The 22178-nt window shown below is 40.2% G+C and overlaps 1 protein-coding gene across 1 annotated transcript; it reads right to left on the bottom strand.

Annotated features, from left to right (window-relative positions):
• Positions 1-3340: 3340 nt before the first annotated feature.
• On the bottom strand, positions 3341-19060 carry LOC139728583 (uncharacterized). The gene is made up of 4 exons (XM_071639520.1): positions 18869-19060; positions 9983-10113; positions 4228-4528; positions 3341-3489 (listed from the first exon to the last, which is right to left on the bottom strand). The coding sequence occupies exons 1-4, from the start codon at positions 19058-19060 to the stop codon at positions 3364-3366; spliced, it is 750 nt and encodes a 249-aa protein (XP_071495621.1). The 3' UTR covers positions 3341-3363.
• Between the last annotated feature and the right edge of the window lie 3118 nt (positions 19061-22178).

The raw sequence follows: 22178 nt of genomic DNA on the forward strand, positions 1-22178 counted from the left end.
TGCACTTCAGCAGTATGAGCTGTAAATATTTATGTTTGAATCCTAGATTTAATGTACATAATCAGGATAATTATTAACAAGTGATTGAGCAGGAAGTAGCTATGACATTATCATGATCTTCACTGCCTCCACATCAAATTGTCACTTCTTTTCAGGGATGCATATATGGGCACATGCACTTCAATTATCTAGTAAATAAAATAATATATAATTGATTTAGCTCTGCTAACAAACAAAACTGTAATGCTCGGCACCACATTTGAATTTGATTCGACAATTTATTTCCTTGTGGAATGCAAAGAGTTGCCAAGTGGGCAAATAATCATTGTTTCAGGACAGAGTTCACTTCATTAGTTGGACTATATCATTTCAAACGTGTATTTGGACTTGTCGAAGAAAGAGAACTACAGGAACCTGAAACCAGTGCAATTCTGCATTTTGTTCAAAGTAACTGAAATAAATAGAGCAAAATCAGACAAAGAGCATGGTAGAAATTTCATCACAATGAAATATGAAATGAGATTTCCAGGTTATTGTCAACATTGAGTGACATTGGTTGCATCTAAATTTCAAAAAAAAAAAAATCTGTATAACTCCTTTTGGTCGATAAGAAAGGTCATTTGCTAGGACTTTGCAACATAATAATGATTTTTCACTACTGTCAAGTTTCCTCTTTGCTTCATGTAACGGACAAAAACAAAGGCAACATAATATATAAATAAATATATATATATACCTCTCAAAATAAGTTCTGCAAATAAAGTTAGATATATGACATTTTTCTTGTCCTGGCACCATCTTCCTCAAGTATGACATCATAAGAAAGCCTGATTAATTATCTTTAAAATGATACCTCATTTGTTATTATTGGGTGTTCTTGGAATGTGCAAAACAGCCGAGTATGGGGACAAATCAAAAGTGAAAAGTCGCAACAATTCTGCTATTGATAATGTACAGTTTTGATGGAAAAAAAGCCACTGGAATAAGCAATGCTGAAATGAGAGCACTTTCAAAAACTCCCATTTCCTAAACATTAGATGACTGTTTGGTCAACCTTTATGTTTAATTTTAATATGCAGATACTACTGCAGTTTTTAATTCATGGATGAAGTCTGGAATCTAGTAAATGATAATGCATTCTTTTCAAGCACATTCCTTCCCTGAACTGACAAAGCAAATGGGAATTATACTGTTCAACATAACTTGTTTGTTCTATTTTGCAACATTTCACATTTGACCTTTCCTCATACTCGGTTGTACTGTGCATTCCAAGAGTGCATAATGTAAACAAGTGAGTTGTTATTAAGAAAATTAATCAGGCTTTCTTATGATGTCACATTTGAATGAAATGATGTAGTTTTAAGAGAAATATGATACAGGACTTTTTTTGAGGAGTTCATATACACACACACACACAGTGTAATGCAAAATAAAGTAAAGATTACATATGTGTAGTAAGGTCAGTGGGAGACATGTGGAAGCTGTGACATTATTACCTTGTATAGTTTGCACATGAGTCAGATTAACTTTATCATCACTGGTGTGTGTAACATTAGAAGAATTGTGAATTCCAGAATGCTTTTCTTGTAGATACAAGTTTTAACAAAATGTCTACCTTTCTTGGACTTTTCTCGACTGACAGAATATGTGGAATTGTTTTTTCTGAGCAAAGCATGATTTCTATAAAGCTTTTAAAGGTTTTTTTTTTTTTTTGCAAAGAAACTAGGAGATTAAAATGACTAGCTAAGACTGGCAAAGTCCATAAATAAGGGAAAGACAATACGGTACTGTACATCTATATTTGAGTCTAAAGGAGGTGAGGTCAACCACTGTTGTGGGTAGTGATGAAATTTGTCATAATTTATTATTATGGTCAAATATATGAGTAGAGATCCATAAATCATGATGATTACTGTCATATTCCTCTCTTAAAACAAGGTAATATTTGCTTCAATTTTCCAATTAATTCATACAACAAACAAACTGATAGTAACACATCAGGTAGCTCTTGTTACAATAACAAAACAAAGTTTAATCAAAGCTGTATCCATAATTCACAATATGCAAATAGATGAAACATTTCATGTACCAGAGATACAACCTGTAGTTGTGCATCAAATTAAGAAATTTTCAATGAGAAAATCTGGCATACAAAATGTTAAAATTCCCCTCCCCCCTTTTGTTTTTGTTTTTTTTTGTCATAATTCATATCTTGGCATAATGTGTATCTGAGCAGTATCATGAAGCATGTCAGTTACTTGCTTCAGCTTTAGTGAATTATCCACTTTATATTTAATTTAGCTGTGATAATAGGAGTAAACTCAAACAAGTTACCCTTGTGCACAAGTCTTCTCTGAGTATCTTTTTTAACTTGAATTTTGGGAAGAATTAAATCAAGTGTTATACAGTAGTACAATTTCCTCGGGACTAAAGGGAAGTAAAGGGTTTAATTTGCTGAACCACTGATTAAAAAAGTAATTACGTATTCATTTATACCTTAATTCACATTGTGATCAAGGCCTACTAATAACAATTTTTAACTGAAGAAAAACAGATAGTACTCTACAAACATTTCTTTGACTTCAATGAAATGTCCACTGACTAGATTCTTTGAATTTACTTCACCTATCACAGCCAACATGAGAGTCCTGTGTTCTCAGTTAATCAATTAAGTAATAAAGTTACAAGATGAGTCATTTCACATAGAGAGACAGGTCAGTAAATATATGCTATCTGGAGGTTGGACCAACTATGGTCTGTAAGGTCTTCTGCTTGTTGCAGGCTGTCATTCCTTTCCAATTCAGAATGCCTCAGGTGACATGGCACTGAAGTCTGTGAGTACACGAAATATGTGCTCACACTCTGCTCTGCCATGGATGGTTCGATTCCATCGGTGTTCAGTGTTATGGAGGTGACAAGTCTAGACGAGTTTGAAGTAACGACTTCTGGCCTTATGTCCTCCCACAGGGATCTCGTACCTTTTTAACAAGACCCAGTATTACCATCAATGACTGAAAATGATACTGGATGTTCCTTTCAATATAAAATAGCTATTTCCCTTCACTTGTAAGGCTTCATCTCTCCAAGCTGTTTCACAATTCCACAGGGAAAAATAAAGTGCCAGGGATGTTGTGGAGCTGAGGCTACTTTACCCTATGACTGAGCAGAGACTGGTATCCACTTTCAGCTTCTACAACAAGGTATGCCAGATGTTGTCTTCTCAATCATGAGTCAGCCTCCACCATGGGGAAACATCCATCACCCTGGTTTGTACCACATCTACACAGTAGACACAGTGGAAGGTGCATATAGTTCAGTCTACTTTGTCCTCTCGCGCCCAGAGTTGAGACAGGGCAAGGAATGTTATGATGCCGATGCTGCGGCCCGCTCCAAATCCTTCCAGGGGTCTTCCAACATGGACTGTTTGAAGTAGCGCTGGATGTCAGTGGAGTTGTCGCCATACTGCCCTCTTTGGTAAGGACTTCCTCCCTACAGAGAAAGGAGGACAGACCAAACAAAACATGAAAAGATCAAAATGGTGATTTAATAAAAATGAAAATTTTGCGGAACTATCAGCAAGATTTGTACTTTCGGATGAGCCAAGACAGATTTTCAAGGACTTTTCATGACCCTGTCTATTTCTGCCTCAGCAGCAAAGGGGGACTCGGGCATTTTGTTTTGGGGTTGTCTATCTGTCCCACATCTTGCTAAATGTATCCCTGTAAGAAAAACCACTCTAATACGAGATGTTCTGCTCTTTGTACCTGTCCCAGATATGCTACTAGAGACGTACACAAATGAGTTGATAAGATTCGAAGTAAAATCCCTGGATAAAATGCCAATGGTCACTGATCCTTGGCTAAAAATGGCATTTATTGGTAAAAACTTCATCTGGCGATGTCCAGTAGTTACAAATAATTTGTGTACATGTAGGCGTGGATATTTCTGTAGAATGACAGTGAAAAAGGTTGAGTACATGTATGACGGTTGAATGTCACTGTATTTTTGCTAACAACAACAACAACAACAACAACAAAACATAATTTCCAGTCATGACTACAACTGGGAATGTCCAGTGATGATGTTAGTTGGAAGACAGGGTAGAAATAAGCTGACATTTATTTGTTCAGTGCACACAAGAGCTCCTCTACAATGTTTGTGTACACATACTATTAAACAATGTGTAAACTCTTGTGTAAAACTGCTTTCAACTTCAAAAAAACTCACTGGAATTCTCCTCCTGTTGTGGAACTGCTGATGGCCAGATGGTGTGTAACTGTAATCACCGCCACGTCCACCTCTTCCTCTGCCCCACCCCCTGGAATCCCTCCTCTGGTAGCCACCTCCTCCACTCCCTCCTCTTCTCCCTCCAGAGTCATGGGGCGAGGAACCAGGGCTCTGGTGGTAAGGGGACTGGTAGGAGGGTGGTGAGAATGGTGAGCTGTTCCGTGTTGGAAAGCGCTGCCCTCCCATCATTCCTGGTCCACCCATTGGGCTGGTTTCATGCTGCTGGGGAAAGTAGCCATGCCTAATACAGAAAAGTGGACAAGTAAACGACAAAATTGACACTTCAGACCTGTACAATAAAAAGTGTATGTTACGTGGACATTTCATCATATCAGGTAATTAGGTGCACATTTCATCCATATCATGCCATCACTGATCATGGGAGGACTGAAAGATATATACATAAAAGATAATGTTAATGGTAATGAAACCACTTTTGAACCATTAAGACAGTCAGAGACATAAAGTATCGGTAGCTTGATACTTGTAGTTTTTGTGTTTCCTCTGTATTAAGACTTCAAAACGAAAAGGGAAATTACTAGTTACCCAGTGGTAATTTGACAATTAGTCTGAGAATGGCCTGCACGTACACCTAACAGTAACATATAACAAGTCGTGACATATCCAGTAGATGCTAATGCATACAGAAGTATTTGTGTAAAGGTGTACATTAAAAAGTGTCTACCAGTATATGAATACAATGCATACATTTCAATCTACATAATGCCTCTCCACACATTAGAACAATGAACATGGCACACTGTCAGTAACCTCTTAGCCTACCCTTCAGAAGCTCAAGCCCTTTGGTGCAAAAAGTGACATGCACAACTGTAAGCTGCAAACATTTTACTTGAGTTGTAAAGTTAACTCATTAGCAGCACAGCACAAACAAAAACCAACTCTTTGCCCAAAACTTGTCTGGGGGATTAGCTAATCACATGGGTGGCCCATTCATAAACTTTGCTTTTGTTTAAATAGTCTGAAGCACCTGGAGTACACCTCTGTATGTACAACTGTAGCTTCTGAATTATATAATATCGATCAATCTACAAGTATATCGTGTAGTACTGCACATGTGCATTACAAGCACCCGAACTGGAAGACGCAAAAGCCAAATGAATAATATTTGTGTTATTCTGCTTGGTTCTACATGTAGTACTGTATGTCATCATCTACCAGTACATGTAGTCTTTACACTAAAACCCGATTGGTAGTACAAATGATGACAACTACATCATGTAAGTAACTGTAAACTTGGCAATGCATGTAGTATTTCATTGTGAGTCAGCCATGAGAAAATTCTTCATATTGTAGCTACAGTGTACATGTACAACATGTATATCTAAATTCCAACAGGACAGTACCTTCATATACCGGTAATCAATTTCACACACATTCTACCATGACCGAGAGATGTCATTTGATCAGCTGCTTTCTCTCTGGCTGGTCACTTGCTGCAGTAAGTTTAACTTTATTTTCTCTTTTCTTTGTCTTTACATAAAGGCATTAGAGGTCTTGGTTCTATATGTGACCGTGCATCACAAAACTAACAAAAAGTCACACGCACTGACATTGTGTGAGGACTGAAAATGGGTGAAATGGGTCAACCCAGCCAATCTTGAGTTTTTAATATTTTTTGAAAGAGTAAGTCTTCTACATTATACTAAAGGTTGGGATCATAAAATGAACAGGAAATTGTGTTTTTAGCACTTTTTTCAAACTTTTTTTGATAGAATAGTGTGATTAGGTGTGTCTTGTCCATACTCTTCACTTTCAACTCTAATAACTTTGAAATGGATGGTGCTACTGCTTTGAAAGTTTGCATTACTCATCTACAGAATGTGTTAATAAAGCATGTTCAATTTCAGCTTAATCTGATAATCTCTTTATTGTTTTTGCTCCAGTAGTACCCTACGTGACCTTCATACATGTACAATACATGTATGGTTGGACCTACTACTCATCGACCGCTTTTTTTTCTTTTTTATTAAATACTTTGTATCTCCAGTTTCACCTTCATTTCATTTCACTATCTCAGAAAATAATGCAGATTCATATCATGGGCTCAGATAGTTGACTTGTATCATGCGCGCAGAATGCTTAGTGACAAACGTAAGTGATTGCAAATTATTTTGTTGTTGTTCACTTTGCTGTATATCTTGTTTGTCTGCTCTCCCTTTGTTGTCTGTCAAGATATTGTATGAATTTGCATTAGTTTGCTTTTCAGCACTGCCCTTGCAGTCTGGCATTAATTCAATCAAGTTAATAATATAAATTTAGTTGTCACTACCATGACCATTGCTTCAGGTACCTTTCCCCTTGTTTGGTTTTGTCACCTTCATTCTTTATCTATTCAGGTGTGTTCACTCATTCCATCCCACACCCGATTCTTTAGTTGAGCCCAGATACCTGTAGCTCTCATTATGTGATCATCCCCTCCTACTGTACTTCCATCACATGCCCCTTTATCTATTGGTTGATTCATTGAATTAGACTCCTTCACTTTACTGAAGCCCTCCATTCCATTTATTTCCATTGGTAATCATAGACAATTTGAATTGTATGTAAATAATGTTTATGTAAATTATGTTCCTTCAGAAGTTTGCTGAGGGCGAGTTGCCTTCAGAATAAATCAGAGCACTACAAGACTTGATTGACTTCAGTTCGTCTTATTCATGACATCGTTCTCTCATAATCAAGTTATCTCCACTTCTTCTAGACCTATTACATTTAAGTTTCAGGATTGAGAACATCCAATTTCACAACATCATTTTCAATACCCTACAACTGGTGGCAAAACCAACACGCAACAACTTTTGGCAGGGGTGAGCGCTACACTCTGCCTACACTGGTATCCCATGAACCACCATACACTGCCACTGAGCAGCTGGTGAGCTTCTATCGTTGTATGGAATGCCATGTGACCAGTAAAGTCGATACTTAAGCTGACCGAGTAAAATCATTACCAGGTAATTCATATACAGTAACTGCGATTACATGTGAAGCTAGCCACCACAAAACAGTGTCAGTGACGCTTGGTGAAGCCACTAGTAGTAGTATAAATGGTACAGTGTATCTCATCCTTCATCCTCCGCTGCAAACCATGCAGGCATGGGTGTAACCCCGGGGCACTCCTACTAACGCTCTCCTTCACACAGTTTTACTGTGGGAGTGCTTCATGTTTGGGCCAGGCTGGTTGCGGTTTCTAGCATGGGTGTAAACCTCTACACCTGACATTCTCATTTATACTTCTCAATCCATCATTGACACTGTCTAATCTAACGTTACATGAAAAACATGGTCTACCACACTTCTGTTCGATAACATTATATGTAGAAACCAAGGCCCTGTGATATCCATGACTAAGCCATAAGGCTTTGGATTTCATCTACATAATTATCTCATTAATATTCATGTCTGGAAATCTATGTTATCTGTTGTAATAATATCATTCATTGAGCTATCCATATGCAATGCCACTCTTTGTTCCTCAGCACCATATTTGGTAACCCCGGCGCGGGGTGCTGTAACCAGTAACAGCGCCCCAACGACTTGTATGCAATTTAGTGAAGTAATCAAGTGCACTGCGATGCTTGCAATTAGTGCGCGAATGAATATATTCATTTCAGTTCTCAGCTAGCCGTCCTGTTTTTTTTTTCACACGCATACATTGTGTATCATAATATGTGCTACGTTTTATCCATACCCGATCGACAGCAAGTCTGTTAGCGCATGCGCTGTGTAAGTTGTACTACGATATGAAGTGTGGAAGGAATAAAACCTCGGATAAAATCTTTCACTGGGCTCGTAAAACAGACCGTATTGTAAATCGATTTCCGCGCCTTTGATTGTAAGTATCTTTTGATTCTTATCTAACAGTATGGCTACAAATTTCAGTGTAAAACCCTGTATTTTGGTCTCTGGTCACCAAAATACTAAGCCATATCACTATCAGGTGGTACATCAATAGCCATAGGGCTGCAATGCGACCCCGACTCGGTACAGCTGCTCCAGGTTGGGCCGCGGTCGCTGGTGCGGTTACATATTTGGTAACCTTTGTACCACCCCAGTAGTGAAAGGGATCTCTGATACGACTTATAGGTGAAGACTTGCTTGGCCTTGGGAATTTCGACTGACCACAAAGCTTGCCCAGTGCTGGGTGAATAAACCTCACTTAATTTTGGCTCTCAACCTCTCAAGTCATGGGATCATGTGTGCTGTTTCTCTTTTCCTTTGAATGTGACAGTTAGTGTAAAACTGGACCATGTGATCATTTCATAATCAGTTTCTCCAGTACATTAAAGGCCCTATAATTGGTTTCACCTCTTTGCTTTGTGACGCTGGCCTGAAGTTGACTGAGTAGAAATGGTAGACTAGACTACTACGTACACTGTAGTAGACCACTACTGTAGGGGCAAGCATGGTGTCACCGGACACCATGGTATTACCGGACACGCACATTTTTGCGTACTAATGACATTCTGTACGCGCGAGACTTCGTAGATTAGCCTCACAGAACTTTGTGTGGACCGAAATCGCAAAAAACGCCACATAAAAATGTAAAAAAAAACGAAAAAATTCACATTTTACCTCAAATTTATAGTTGAGTGACCCGCACCTTGTTTATAGTTATGCATGTTTGAATCACATTTCGCGACTGAAATTCTATGAAATCCCACTCACATACAGGAAAAATGCTGAAGATTCTATTAGAACCAAAAGTTCACTGATCAATATCGGAAAAATTGTAGCTATCGTCCTCAAACGCGAACGATGCGGAATAGTTGTGCGCTAAGGGGCATGCAACTCATCACCCGCGCGTGCAGCTCCCATAGACAAAGCACGTATACTCTAACCAGTTGTCGATTTCTCACAAGGTTTTATTGCGTGAACTGTTCGAAATGGTCAAGACAGACATTTTACTGTAAAATACGAAATTTGAGCTTCATTTGCAGATTTTTTTTGTGTGTGTCATCCGCTCGGTGAGAATGTGTACGGTGATTTGTGGGATGAATTGTGATTCTGGTGCAAGGATTAGGTGCGAAAGACCTCGATTATTCGATTACGAAAATAGTCCGGTAATACAATGCGATTTTGCATCGCGCAAAAAACCACTATTTTTAGAGGGGTATGTTTGAAGCATATTTTCTAAAAACTGGATTGAAGAAATGACGTAAGTTGGCTGAATTCGTAATTTCCATGAGTCTGTGAATAAGTGGTGTTGTTTTTAGCCGAAATTTCATTCTATGAGTACGGAATTCAAAGCCACAAAGAAAAGCGTCCGGTAATAGGATGTTCCACCCTACTAGACACTACAAACGCTGTAACAGTTAAAATTTACTTACTGTAGGTGTTGCAAATTTCATACAAGGATTCATAGGAAGAATTTCATGTCCTGAATTATCTAGTTAACTAGGCATGGATCTATCAGTATAGTTAACTAAGCCAACATCATCATACGTACGTAACCTGTTAGAATTCTTGTAAATACGGCTGAGTCTCAGATCAGATGCAGCATAATTTCACAGCAGCGGCCTGCTGCCATGCAGCGTCATTACACACCATTGAATTGCACACCAGCCGGCCACGCACGCCAGATCTGTGGCGTTCTGCCCGATCGTGCCGGTGGAGAATCGCTGGACCGGAGTTTCGACTAGCGACTGGCCATGAAATTTATCTTTTGCTTTGCACTTACCTTGGACCATCAGGGGGACCCATCGGACTTCTGCCATGGCCATACGGCGAAAAGCCAGGGTTTCGTGACGGAATATCTCCAGAATACGGATTCATGTGATAGTTTGACATTTTGATCACAAATAATTCGTACTGCAACCAGTCAAAAACACATGATACAATAAATGCGCACTTTACCAATGCCATACACTTGTGGGAATGCGCGCACGCACACGCAAAATCAGCTGCACTACCCGAAGCTCGCCACATGATGTCGCTGTGACTTTAAAACGAGTTTGGGTGCCTGACTCTCGAGTCAGGGACCCAACCTGGATCGGGAATTGGTCGACGCAAGATACTAGTAGGCTTACTTGTCTAGTAACACAATCCGGCTGGCAGGTGTTACAAAAGTTAGAAAAGAACCGCATTAGAATATGATGTAATATAAAAGGAATGCACTCAAATCATACGTCTCCGAACGCCGGCACATTCTTAATTTCCTTCCTTCCTTTTTTTTTTTTTTTTATTGGACACGTAAACCCTGAATTCTCTCCATCAGGGCCACGAAATTAAAGGGTGTGTACAGTTCTGGTCGAGGTGAAGATTTAGCTGTTAACGTTTTGTTAGATATTCAGAAACAACTCTATGAGATGTCAAAGAGTGTGCGGTTCTAAGGGGTATCAAAAGTTTATTCGATGAAAATCGATTTTGAAATGGCTGAGATATCCAAAAACAAGGTGAAACAAAGAGATACTAATAAAGTTGGGGCATGTCGCCTTTTATTATTAGCACTTTTTTGGATATCTCAGCCATTTGAAAACCAATTTTCATCAAATAAACGTTGATTCCTTCTTAAAATTACATGCTCTTTCATATTTCATAAGAGGCTTTTCATTATCTCACTTAGGAATGTTCAAAACATGAATCCCTACCTCAACCAGTACTGTACAGTCCCTTTAACAAAGTTTCAGAAAAAGGAAAAAAAGAAGAGTTATGATTTACCGACAAATATGACTGTTATTCTGTGTATTCACATTTTCGATACAATGTAGGCCTACCTCGTGTCATGCATGGTTTTGTCCCATTAGCATTGTTCATGTTTTTCATTCAGCTTTAAGTTCTTAGTCTTCACAAGCCACAACTCAAGTGTTATTCCTTTGTGTCCTGTTTGTTTGTTTGTTTGTTTGTTTGTTTGTTTGTTTGTTTGTTTGTAAGTGTAATTTGACATGCTTTTAAGAGTCAATTTGTAAGACCAGACAAAATGAACTCATCTCGACTCATTGCAATGAAATATGACGAGTCGTATTATTCGCATCAAAATCATGTGGTATACTTTTAGTGAAACAGCAACAATGACTTTGAAGGGCAATTCTAGACCATTTAAAAGTTAATCTGGAAAAACCCGAGTCAGTGTACAATCTTTGATGAGAAAAACAGTGATAATTTTATGAAAAATATGAAGAAATTAGAGAAGTTATGGCATTGTAGAGTTTCACCGTATTTTCCACATTTCACTTCGATATGAATATGAAAATGAGTGATTTGATGGTGCCAAGCAACTCGCCATATACATATTATAGTTTGTACACACACACACACACACACACACACACACACACACACACACACACACACACAAACAAACAAACACAAACGTGATTCCCTTTTTTGCTTTTTCTTTTTTCTTTTTTTTTTTTGGTTCAAACGAAATGATTCCTAGTTTCAAATCCTGATATTCATGACTGATCATTAATTCTGAAGTTATTCAACCAGGATCAACTTTTGATACGTTTCACTCTTTTATAGGAGAAAAAACATTGAATTTTCGTCATTCTCTTTTTTTTTCCTAACATGATCAATGAAAAATTATGAGACAATGACATCATCAGCTCGCTCATTTGCATTTTGCTATCAGCTCTTTCAGAATTGCTTGGCAAAACTGTATACAATTTCATAGCTTCCTAATTTCAGGGTTCTTTTACAATTTTGCTCTTTCATTTCAGACGGTTCATAGCTATTTAGGAAAACAAACAAATGGGGGAGTGGTGAGGGGATAATCTCCTCTGATTAGCATAATTTATGTGAGGTTCTGCCACCAGTCCATTTGGTGGTATTGTGAGATTTAAAATTCGATTTGAATAAAACTTTTACCATATTTTGTAGCATACTGTTTCCCCTTTGACTTCATTGATGTATATTCTAAATTCTATCATGTACTATAGTATTGTATCTTTGTTGATAATCTTGACATATTATTGTTTAACTTTAAATAGCACATATTTCCCTTCCCTCCCTCTGCCCCTCATTCTGTCTATTATAGGCCTCCCTCTCTTCCTCCTTCATTTTGTCTTTCATAGACCTCCCTCTCCCCCTCCCCCAATCTGTCTATCATATTGGCCTATGTATACCTCACCCCTCCTTCAATCTGTCTATCATAGGCCTCCCCCTCCCTCCCTACATCTGTCTATCATAGATGCCTCCCTCTCTTCCTCCTTCATTCAGTCTATCATAGGCATCCTTTCTTTTTCTCCCTCATTCTGTCTATCATAGACCTCCTCTCTCCCCTCCCTCATTCTGTCTATCATAGGCCTCCCTTCCTCTCCCCCTCCCTCATTCTGTCTATCATATGCCTCCTCTCTCCCCTCCCTCATTCTGTCTATCATAGACCTCCCTATCTCCCCTCTCTCATTCTGTCTATCATAGACCTCCCTATCCCCCTCCCTCATTCTGTCTATCATAGACCTCCCTATCTCCCCTCCCTCATTCTGTCTATCATAGACCTCCCTATCCCCCTCCCTCATTCTGTCTATCATAGACCTCCCTATCTCCCCTCCTTCATTCTGTCTATCATAGACCTCCCTATCTCCCCTCCCTCATTCTGTCTATCATAGACCTCCCTATCTCCCCTCCCTCATTCTGTCTAGACCTCCCTATCCCCCTCCCTCATTCTGTCTATCATAGACCTCCCTATCTCCCCTCCCTCATTCTGTCTATCATAGACCTCCTCTCTCCCCTCCCTCATTCTGTCTATCATAGGCCTCCCTTCCTCTCCCCCTCCCTCATTCTGTCTATCATATGCCTCCTCTCTCCCCTCCCTCATTCTGTCTATCATAGGCCTCCCTCCCTCTCCCCCTCCCCCATTCTGTCTATCATGTAGGCCTCCCTCCCTAGATCTGTCTATCATGGACCTCCTTCTCTCCCTCCCTCAATTTGTCTATAATAGGCTTCCTCTCCCTTCTCTTCCTCCCCTCCCCCTCTCTGACTTTCTGTCTTTCCCTTTCCCTCACTCCACCTATTTTTCTCTCCTTCGATCTCGATTTCTCCCGACCTTTTCCTTGTCCATGAAGACGATGCAATCAATCCGCATCGCGGACCTCGAAAATCCTCCAAAGGCCATGCTGATTTCATGGGCCCAGATAACGTATAGCATTACCGGGCCAGTCTTCACGCCTCCTCTCAACACCGAGACTGCTTCCTTATTCATGGCGGCAGCTGGGTAGCATGTATAGGATTGAGAATCCTCTGCGGACGCGCGAGGCTAATAGTCCCTCCATCTATTGGTAACTTAGATAACTTTACTCATCATCACCATCATCATTTCTAGGCGGCTGTACTCATCAAGACCACATCGTCATGATTTTGATGGAAGGTGAATATTTGAGCCATAAAATTGTTGGGTTTTTTTTCTTTTCCCTGGTGCATTTTTTTTTGCATTCTTTGCGGCCTACACACATTCGCATTTCTATAAGCTTGAGATGAAGTGTCCTGCGAAGAAAATAATTATCTGAAAAAAAAATAGTTTCAAGATGATCTGATACTACTGAAAAAAAAAATGGAAATATAGACCCTACTGCCAAATCTGCATTTTTAACGTAAACTCATAGGGGCAAATGCTTCATTAAATATCCTTCAATTTTTTTAATCATTTTCATACATCTATGCACTCACTTATTCATTCATTCATTCATACATTCTTATCTGTTCATTCATAATTCATTCATTCTTCATTCATTCCTTCATTCATTCAATAAGCCATTATTATTAATTACTCGGTCAGTCAGTCTATCAATTTCTCTCGATCAACCATCCATCCTTGTAGTCGGTAAGCCTAATCCCCGTGCATAATCCAATGACGAAAATAATGTAAAAAAGGGCAATCAAAATCACTTATAATACCTCCTGACTATTATGTTCGCTACTACGATCGAAAAATTATGACATACAATCCCGTACAAATATCACGATTCCCCCTCCCTAAACCAAAAAAGAAAAAAAAAAAAGAAAATAGAACACCCTCTTAACAAAAAAAGAGCAAAAACTATAATCGATTATCACATCTGAATTTAGAACCATTTATTTCCTAATGACACAAGTATATGTCTTCTGAGGTATATAATACTGTATATGATATATATATATATTGTATATAATATATATATATATATATATATATATATATATATACTGTATATTATATATATATATATATATATATATATATATATATATATATATATATATATATATATTCTTCTTGTTTAATAAACGTTGATTACGTTGTTCGTGCTATCAAGAATGAATCTCACGCGCTTTACCCTTTTAGATGCAGGGTGTTCTTGGAAATTGAAACAATGACAGAATAAACGTTAACCGAGGTCTGTGACATGTTTATTCAATGAGCGGTCACTTCAAGATGAGATAAAAGCAATTTCTGTTGGAACCCCCGCTCTGTTTCCCCAAGGAGGACCTTGTTTTCACTGTAATATGAAGTGTGAAGCAGCTGTTTTGTATGCACATCACTCTGCGTGCAATAATTATTATTCTGTATCAATTTTGTCTCGTTTTCATCAGTCAGAAATAGTTACCTCGATTATGGTTGTTGACGCAACGATTTCACTGCGTGGCTGCGTATGGATGGACAGCACATCCACGCTCGTTGAAGAAACACTTCACATTAATACAGTGCACTCCCGTTATAACGAGCGAACTTGTGTGTTTGTTGTTCTTCTTTTTTTGTGGGGGGGGGGGGGGGGGGGTGGGTGATATGGGACTCATACAACTAAGGTTTTGTGTGTGTGTGTGTGTGTGTGTGTGTGTGTGTGTGTGTGTGTGTGTTTGTTTGTTTTTTAATTCACAGCATCGATTGCTTGTGTCCAAACTGAATTTTCCCAAAATAATGTGTGTGTGTTTTGCTTTGTGCATGTATATATATATATGTGTGTGTGTGTGTGTGTGTGTGTGTGTGTGTGTGTGTGTGTGTGTGCGTGTGTGCGTGCGTGTGTGTGTGTGTGTGTGTGTGTGTGTGTGTGTGTGTGTTTGCGCAGTTGGTTGGGGGGGGGGAGGGCATGGTAAACTAGCCTAGAAAAAATGATATTTTCTTTTCGTGTAAAAGTTGTCCCAGCCTTTATTATCAAATTTGGACCATAGAACAGGCAATTCAAAGTCATTGCCATAGAAAAAATGAGTGCAAAACAAATTATAAATACACATTATATTATACACTCATATACGTTAGTGCAACAATATTGTGTCGGGGGGGGGGGGGGGGGCACGGGAAATGCCCCTGTATGACACAAGCGCACCGAAAAAAAACCCAAATCTTCCAACTGAAAGCAATAAGTGTAAAGACACAATTTAATAACAAATGAACAGTTCAAGCCAATCTAGATTCAAATTGTTTATTTTTGTAATTATTTTTTTAAGGTTTACAGCTTTTTTAAAATATTACATGATGAAGTACTAACTCCAAAAGAAAATGAATGCACGCATGCACTGATCATGTATGGCAATTCTAGATTTATTCGTGGAACAGCTTACATATTCAATACACTTGCATTACAGTTTTGTGGAAGTGTAAAGTTAACTAAATTAAGAGGAGTATAGTGACATGAATCTTCGAATTCAGCGTCATCCATTTGGGAATGACGTGTCAGTATTGCGTTATTGCTGCCTATGCTGATCCCATCGCGATTATTCACATGGCGCGATGCTTACTAACACCGCACCCTGATGGCGCATTCATTTTGTATCTAGAATGTATATGCACCTGGAAGTGTCACAGGGGTGGAAAATCCGACCGTTGATAACTTTCAAGAAGGTATAGAGGCATTTCTATTGCCACGGAGCGAATTTTACGAACTGCGTCAAGTCCACCATGATTTATTAGTTTGCTTGTCCAGATAATCTTGTAAATTTCATAAATATATTAACATATCATGAATAAAGAGTGAGGCAGCATACTGGTTCAATACCATCGTGACATCGTTAGATGCCACGTTCATTTTCTGAAGGTGAACAAGATGTATTATGGGAGGCTACATTATTAGTTTCTATTTCCTATACAACTTTTTGAACAATAATGTATGTTTAAAAGAGTAGCTTTCATGCGCAAAACCATGATGATCTAAACAAAAATGAAGAGGGTCAACCCACGAGCCCGACACCCACTAGTCATACGGCCCACGAATTCGACAATTAAAAAAAAAAAAGGTCTATGAGTCATTCAGCCCAGGAGCTCGACACTAGGCAAGCAAGGTCCACGAATCCGACACTAGGCAAAAAACTGCGTAAATTAAAGGGGATGGCTAGTAACCGATCAGTGGGAATCAGTGGATGGTTGTTTCAATCCTTGTGGGATTCATTTAAAAGTACATTATATATCTACTGTTGTGTGAAAACTATTTGCTTCAGAACGGTCTCATATTCAAATAATGTGCAGATTCATGCCCCGTCACTGACCAGGCACGCTAACTTGGAAACATTAAACTGCACATTACTTGAATATGAGACCATTCTGAAGCAAATGATTTTCACACAACTATAGATATAATGTACTCTTAAATGAATCCCACAAGGATTGGAACAATCATCCTCCAGCATTCCCACTGATTCCCACTGATCGGTTACTAGCCATCCCCTTTAAACCCCGTGATGCAATGTCGGTCTTGTAGGCCCTTTTTGCCTTGTGTCGGACTCGTGGGTCTTGTTTGCCTATAGTGTCGGACTCATCTAGGCCTTATTTGCCTAGTGTCGAGCTCGTGGGCTGTATGACTCATGGGCTGTACGATTCGTGGACCGTATAATGACTCGTAGGCTGTATGGCTCGTGGGTGTCGGATTCGTGACGCGCACCCAAATAAAGTCATTGCACCTTTATGTAATGACGTCAGTCAACAGCACAATCCATCTTTAGTTGTAGCTTTGCATAGGGACACGTACTGCATGTGCATGTGGCATTTGGAAAGCATTCGAAATGAAACCTATAGCTCTACTCCTAATTGCCAAATTAATAAAGACTAATTGATCTTTTAGTCATGTCGTGTTTTGTTTTTGGTATTTGCTTTCTTTCGTACGAAATTGCATGATGATGTTTAAGGCTATCAGAATATGATTATGTTGATACAACACATAACTCGTGCAGTGGTTATAATGACACAATATAATATATTTCATCGTGTAATAAGAAGTGCATGATAATGTTATATAATGATAGTAATAATGTAATCACTAAATGAAATCCGATATTGTGCAATACTGCTAAAGACATGTCATTCTAATGCTAAAGTAGAATTGTATAAAGTGCAGAAATATTTTAACCATGTCGTTTGAATATTGCCACGACGTTGGAGCGTGTATGAATATCGTATCTTATATAAATATGTATTGCATAGATACACGTTGAATATGCTTAATATCGAGTTCAAAGAAAGAGTGATCAAAATGTAATACTTCTCTTGAATACCATCACAGGAAGAGTCAAAATGATATTATACGGTAATAAAGGGTACTGGTAAAACCATACACGAGACAGTGAGAGGTGGGGGATTGAAATATGCGTTGTTATACATACATTTGAAATCTGAGAAGGAGATGTAATGAAAAGTAGGATGACTTTGTTATGACGTACCAGCGGCAGTGATGACGAAACAACAGGCACAAAGCAGAGGCGGATCCAGGAATTCCGTGAAATGGGGTGCATTTACAAAATTAAAGGAAGGGCGCCCCATTTTTTCTTTTTATTTATTTTGTTTTAACTATAAGAGGGGCGCCCGGTGCGCCCCCGTCTGGATCCGCCACTACAAAGGAGGCTAAAATTATCATTTCATATTACGCATGAAGGCCAGTCATTAAAATCGCATCTACATTGCTCATAAAGTGATAAATGTTTCAAAAGGATGCGATATATAGATATCATTATCAACTTGGCAATGGAAATCAAAACAGGGAAACTTCAGGAGGAGGAGAAGGAGGAGGAGCAAGAGAGAGGAAGAGAGGAGTTGGTAAGGAGGAGGTCGAGGGGAGGAGGAGGAGGATTGAATGAGTAGGGGATGGAGGAGGAGGAGGAAGAGGAAAAGGAGGAGGAGGAGCAAGAGAGAGGAAGGGAGGAGTTGGTAAGGAGGAGATCGAGGGGAGGAGGAGGAGGACTGAATGAGTAGGGGATGGAGGAGGAGGAAGAGGAAAAGGAGGAGGAGGAGCAAGAGAGAGGAAGGGAGGAGTTGGTAAGGAGGAGATCGAGGGAGGAGGAGGAGGACTGAATGAGTAGGGGATGGAGGAGGAGGAGGAGGAGGAGGAGGAGCAAGAGAGAGGAAGGAAGGAGGAGGATTGGAGGAGTAGAAAAGAAGGAGACACAACGGAAACTGCCGAAACAGAACTTGATGGCGGATGACTGCACGTATAGTAATTATCTGCAGTTTATTGCTCGTAAGCGAAATATATCTACAAATCGTTAAGATCTTGACTTGGTGTACAGGACTTGTTCACGCAAATAGTCATAGCAACAATTATATTCCAGGCTCTTATGTACTGATGGTTTCATAATCTTTATGCTTGAGTATTTTCTATTTCCCACCTCCTCAAAGAATCACAAAAGCTGGCTTGGCTATCAATGCTATTGTCAGTATCGCTATTACCCATGTTCCACCCTTGTTGCCACGGTAACGGGAAGCGCCTCCGCCTCCGGAATTCTCCAAAACGCCATCTCTGGACTCCTTCATGACGTTATTCACGATCTCCCTGCCCGAATAGCTGTTGCAGGAATCTTCGCGACAGCACACCCGGCAGTTGCCCGTTTGCGACAGCTCGCGACACGTTGTCTCCTCCATGCATTCGAACTGTCTGGAACAGCCTCGCTCGATTGAGATGTGCAGAAACGCTGCTGTCAGGAGTTCAGCCTTGGTATTACATCACGAATGACAATCATGGATGAAAAATTAAAGAAACAACCAAAAATCGACTAATGGCAGACAATGGTTTTGTCGATATTGTGAAGATAAGAATGAACACAAGAACACAACTGATTGAATAATGAATGACAAAAGTTTCAGAGCTACTTCACGGATTTCCGTCTTCACAAGATTGTGCATGTTTGGAGATGATGCAATGAAATATAACCGAAATGATATTTGGCAAATTAATGTTAAAGAATTTATGACCGTATGCACTTCGCTACATCGGCGCTAATTTTGATCACGTAAGATACTGATGTTTGAACATGAAATGCTACTTCTCAAAAGGAAATACTTTTCTTCGTAACTCTAAGAAAAATATTGATTATAATATAAATATATGTATATCAGATTGCTTAATTTGCATGTAGAACAATGTGACCTTCTGTTACAAATTATAGAAAAATATATTTTTGTCTATATTATGTGCACCAAACAGATAAAATTTTATGCATAAGGTGCCAATGCTTTCATGACCTTATTTTTTTTTTAATTTTTTAATTCATGGTTCAAAGAGCAGGAGGAAAATGAGGAGGGAAGGAGGAGGACTGAAGGAGTAGGGGATGGAGGAGGAGGAGGAAGAGGAAAAGGAGGAGGAGGAGCAAGAGAGAGGAAGGAAGGAGGAGGATTGGAGGAGTAGAAAAGAAGGAGATGGAGGAGGAGGAGAAGGAGGACGGAGCACGAGAGAAGAAGAGAGGAGTTGGTAAGGAGGAGATCGAGGGGAGGAGGAGGAGGACTGAAGGAGTAGGGGATGGAGGAGGAGGAAGAGGAAAAGGAGGAGGAAGATGAGCAAGAGAGAGGAAGGAAGGAGGAGGATTGGGGATTGGAGGAATAGAAAAGAAGGAGATGGATGAGGAGGAGAAGGAGGAGAAGCAAGAGAGAGGAAGGGAGGAGTTGGTATAAGGAGGAGATCGAGGAGAGGAGGAGGAGGACTGACGGAGTAGGGGATGGAGGAGGAGGAGGAGGAGGAGGAGACGCAAGAGAGAGGAAGGGAGGAGTTGGTAAGGAGGAGATCGAGGGGAGGAGGAGGAGGACTGAAGAAGTAGGGGATGGAGGAGGAGGAAGAAGAGGAAAAGGAGGAGGAGGAGCAAGAGAGAGGAAGGAAGGAGGAGGATTGGAGGAATAGAAAAGAAGGAGATTGAGGAGGAGAAGGAGGAGCAAGAGAGAGGAAGAGAGGAGTTGGTAAGGAGGAGATCGAGGGGAGGAGGAGGAGGACTGAAGGAGTAGGGGATGGAGGAGGAGGAGGAAGAGGAAAAGGAGGAGGAGGAGCAAGAGAGAGGAAGGAAGGAGGAGGATTGGAGGAATAGAAAAGAAGGAGATTGAGGAGGAGGAGAAGGAGGAGGAGTAAGAGAGAGGAAGAGAGGAGTTGGTAAGGAGGAGATCGAGGGGAGGAGGAGGAGGACTGAAGGAGAAGGGGATGGAGGAGGAGGAGGAAGAGGAAAAGGAGGAGGAGGAGCAAGAGAGAGGAAGGAAGGAGGAGGATTGGAGGAATAGAAAAGAAGGAGATTGAGGAGGAGGAGAAGGAGGAGGAGTAAGAGAGAGGAAGAGAGGAGTTGGTAAGGAGGAGATCGAGGGGAGGAGGAGGAGGACTGACGGAGTAGGGGATGGAGGAGGAGGAGGAAGAGGAAAAGGAGGAGGAGCAAAAGAGAGGAAGGAAGGAGGAGGATTGGAGGAGTAGAAAAGAAGGAGATGGAGGAGGAGGAGGAGGAGGAGCAAGAGAGAGGAAGAGAGGAGTTGGTAAGGAGGAGATCGAGGGGAGGAGGAGGAGGACTGAAGGAGTAGGGGATGGAGGAGGAGGAGGAAGAGGAAAAGGAGGAGGAGGAGCAAGAGAGAGGAAGGAAGGAGGAGGATTGGAGGAATAGAAAAGAAGGAGATTGAGGAGGAGGAGAAGGAGGAGGAGTAAGAGAGAGGAAGAGAGGAGTTGGTAAGGAGGAGATCGAGGGGAGGAGGAGGAGGACTGACGGAGTAGGGGATGGAGGAGGAGGAGGAAGAGGAAAAGGAGGAGGAGCAAGAGAGAGGAAGGAAGGAGGAGGATTGGAGGAGTAGAAAAGAAGGAGATGGAGGAGGAGGAGGAGGAGGAGACGCAAGAGAGAGGAAGGGAGGAGTTGGTAAGGAGGAGATCGAGGGGAGGAGGAGGAGGACTGAAGGAGTAGGGGATGGAGGAGGAGGAAGAGGAAAAGGAGGAGGAAGAGGAGCAAGAGAGAGGAAGGAAGGAGGAGGATTGGAGGAATAGAAAAGAAGGAGATGGAGGAGGAGGAGAAGGAGGAGGAGCAAGAGAGAGGAAGAGAGGAGTTGGTAAGGAGGAGATCGAGGGGAGGAGGAGGGGGAAGGAGAAAGAAAAGAAGTAGCGGAAGTGAGAGGAGGAGTAAGGAAGGAGGAATTTAGGTGAGGAGGGACATGAGAAGGAAGAATAGATGGCGGATGAATAATAGGAGAAGGAGAAGTATATAGCATATTTCTTGTTTTAGCCTGCAAGGAACAAACGTACGTAACAATATGTGTCACACTCCGCATATTCCAGTTCCGTTGGCGACTGGTCACAGGTCGAATTTGGAGTCAGCATCGACTTGCATTTGAGGCACCGAAAGGCTGAAGAAAAATCGAGCAAACCTGCAAGTATAGAAATGACGTAAAAGAAAGAGAGAAAGAGAGGTTTTATTTGTTATGATTGTACATGATTATAATTTGCTACATGAGCCGACGAGTGAGGAGATACATCACAAATTATCATTATTTCATATATCAATAAATGAATAAACAGGAAATAAGACGAAGGGCCAGTACGAATCAGATAATTATATAATAACCATAAAGTATATGTAAGATATGAATACAGGGAGAGTTAAATTTTGATTTGATTTAATTTGATTTGATTCGTTGGTTCCTGCATTATAATTACACATGCAGATACATACACAGTGTCATGTGTATATACATTGTTGGTTCAATACCAATATACATAAACATTACTTGTTAACAAAGTAAGTTTCTTCAT

This window comes from Diadema antillarum, unplaced genomic scaffold, assembly GCF_040938485.1.
Source record: "Diadema antillarum isolate AM-2024a unplaced genomic scaffold, OU_Dant_1.0 seq00000183_RagTag, whole genome shotgun sequence".
Lineage (NCBI taxonomy): Eukaryota > Metazoa > Echinodermata > Echinoidea > Diadematoida > Diadematidae > Diadema > Diadema antillarum.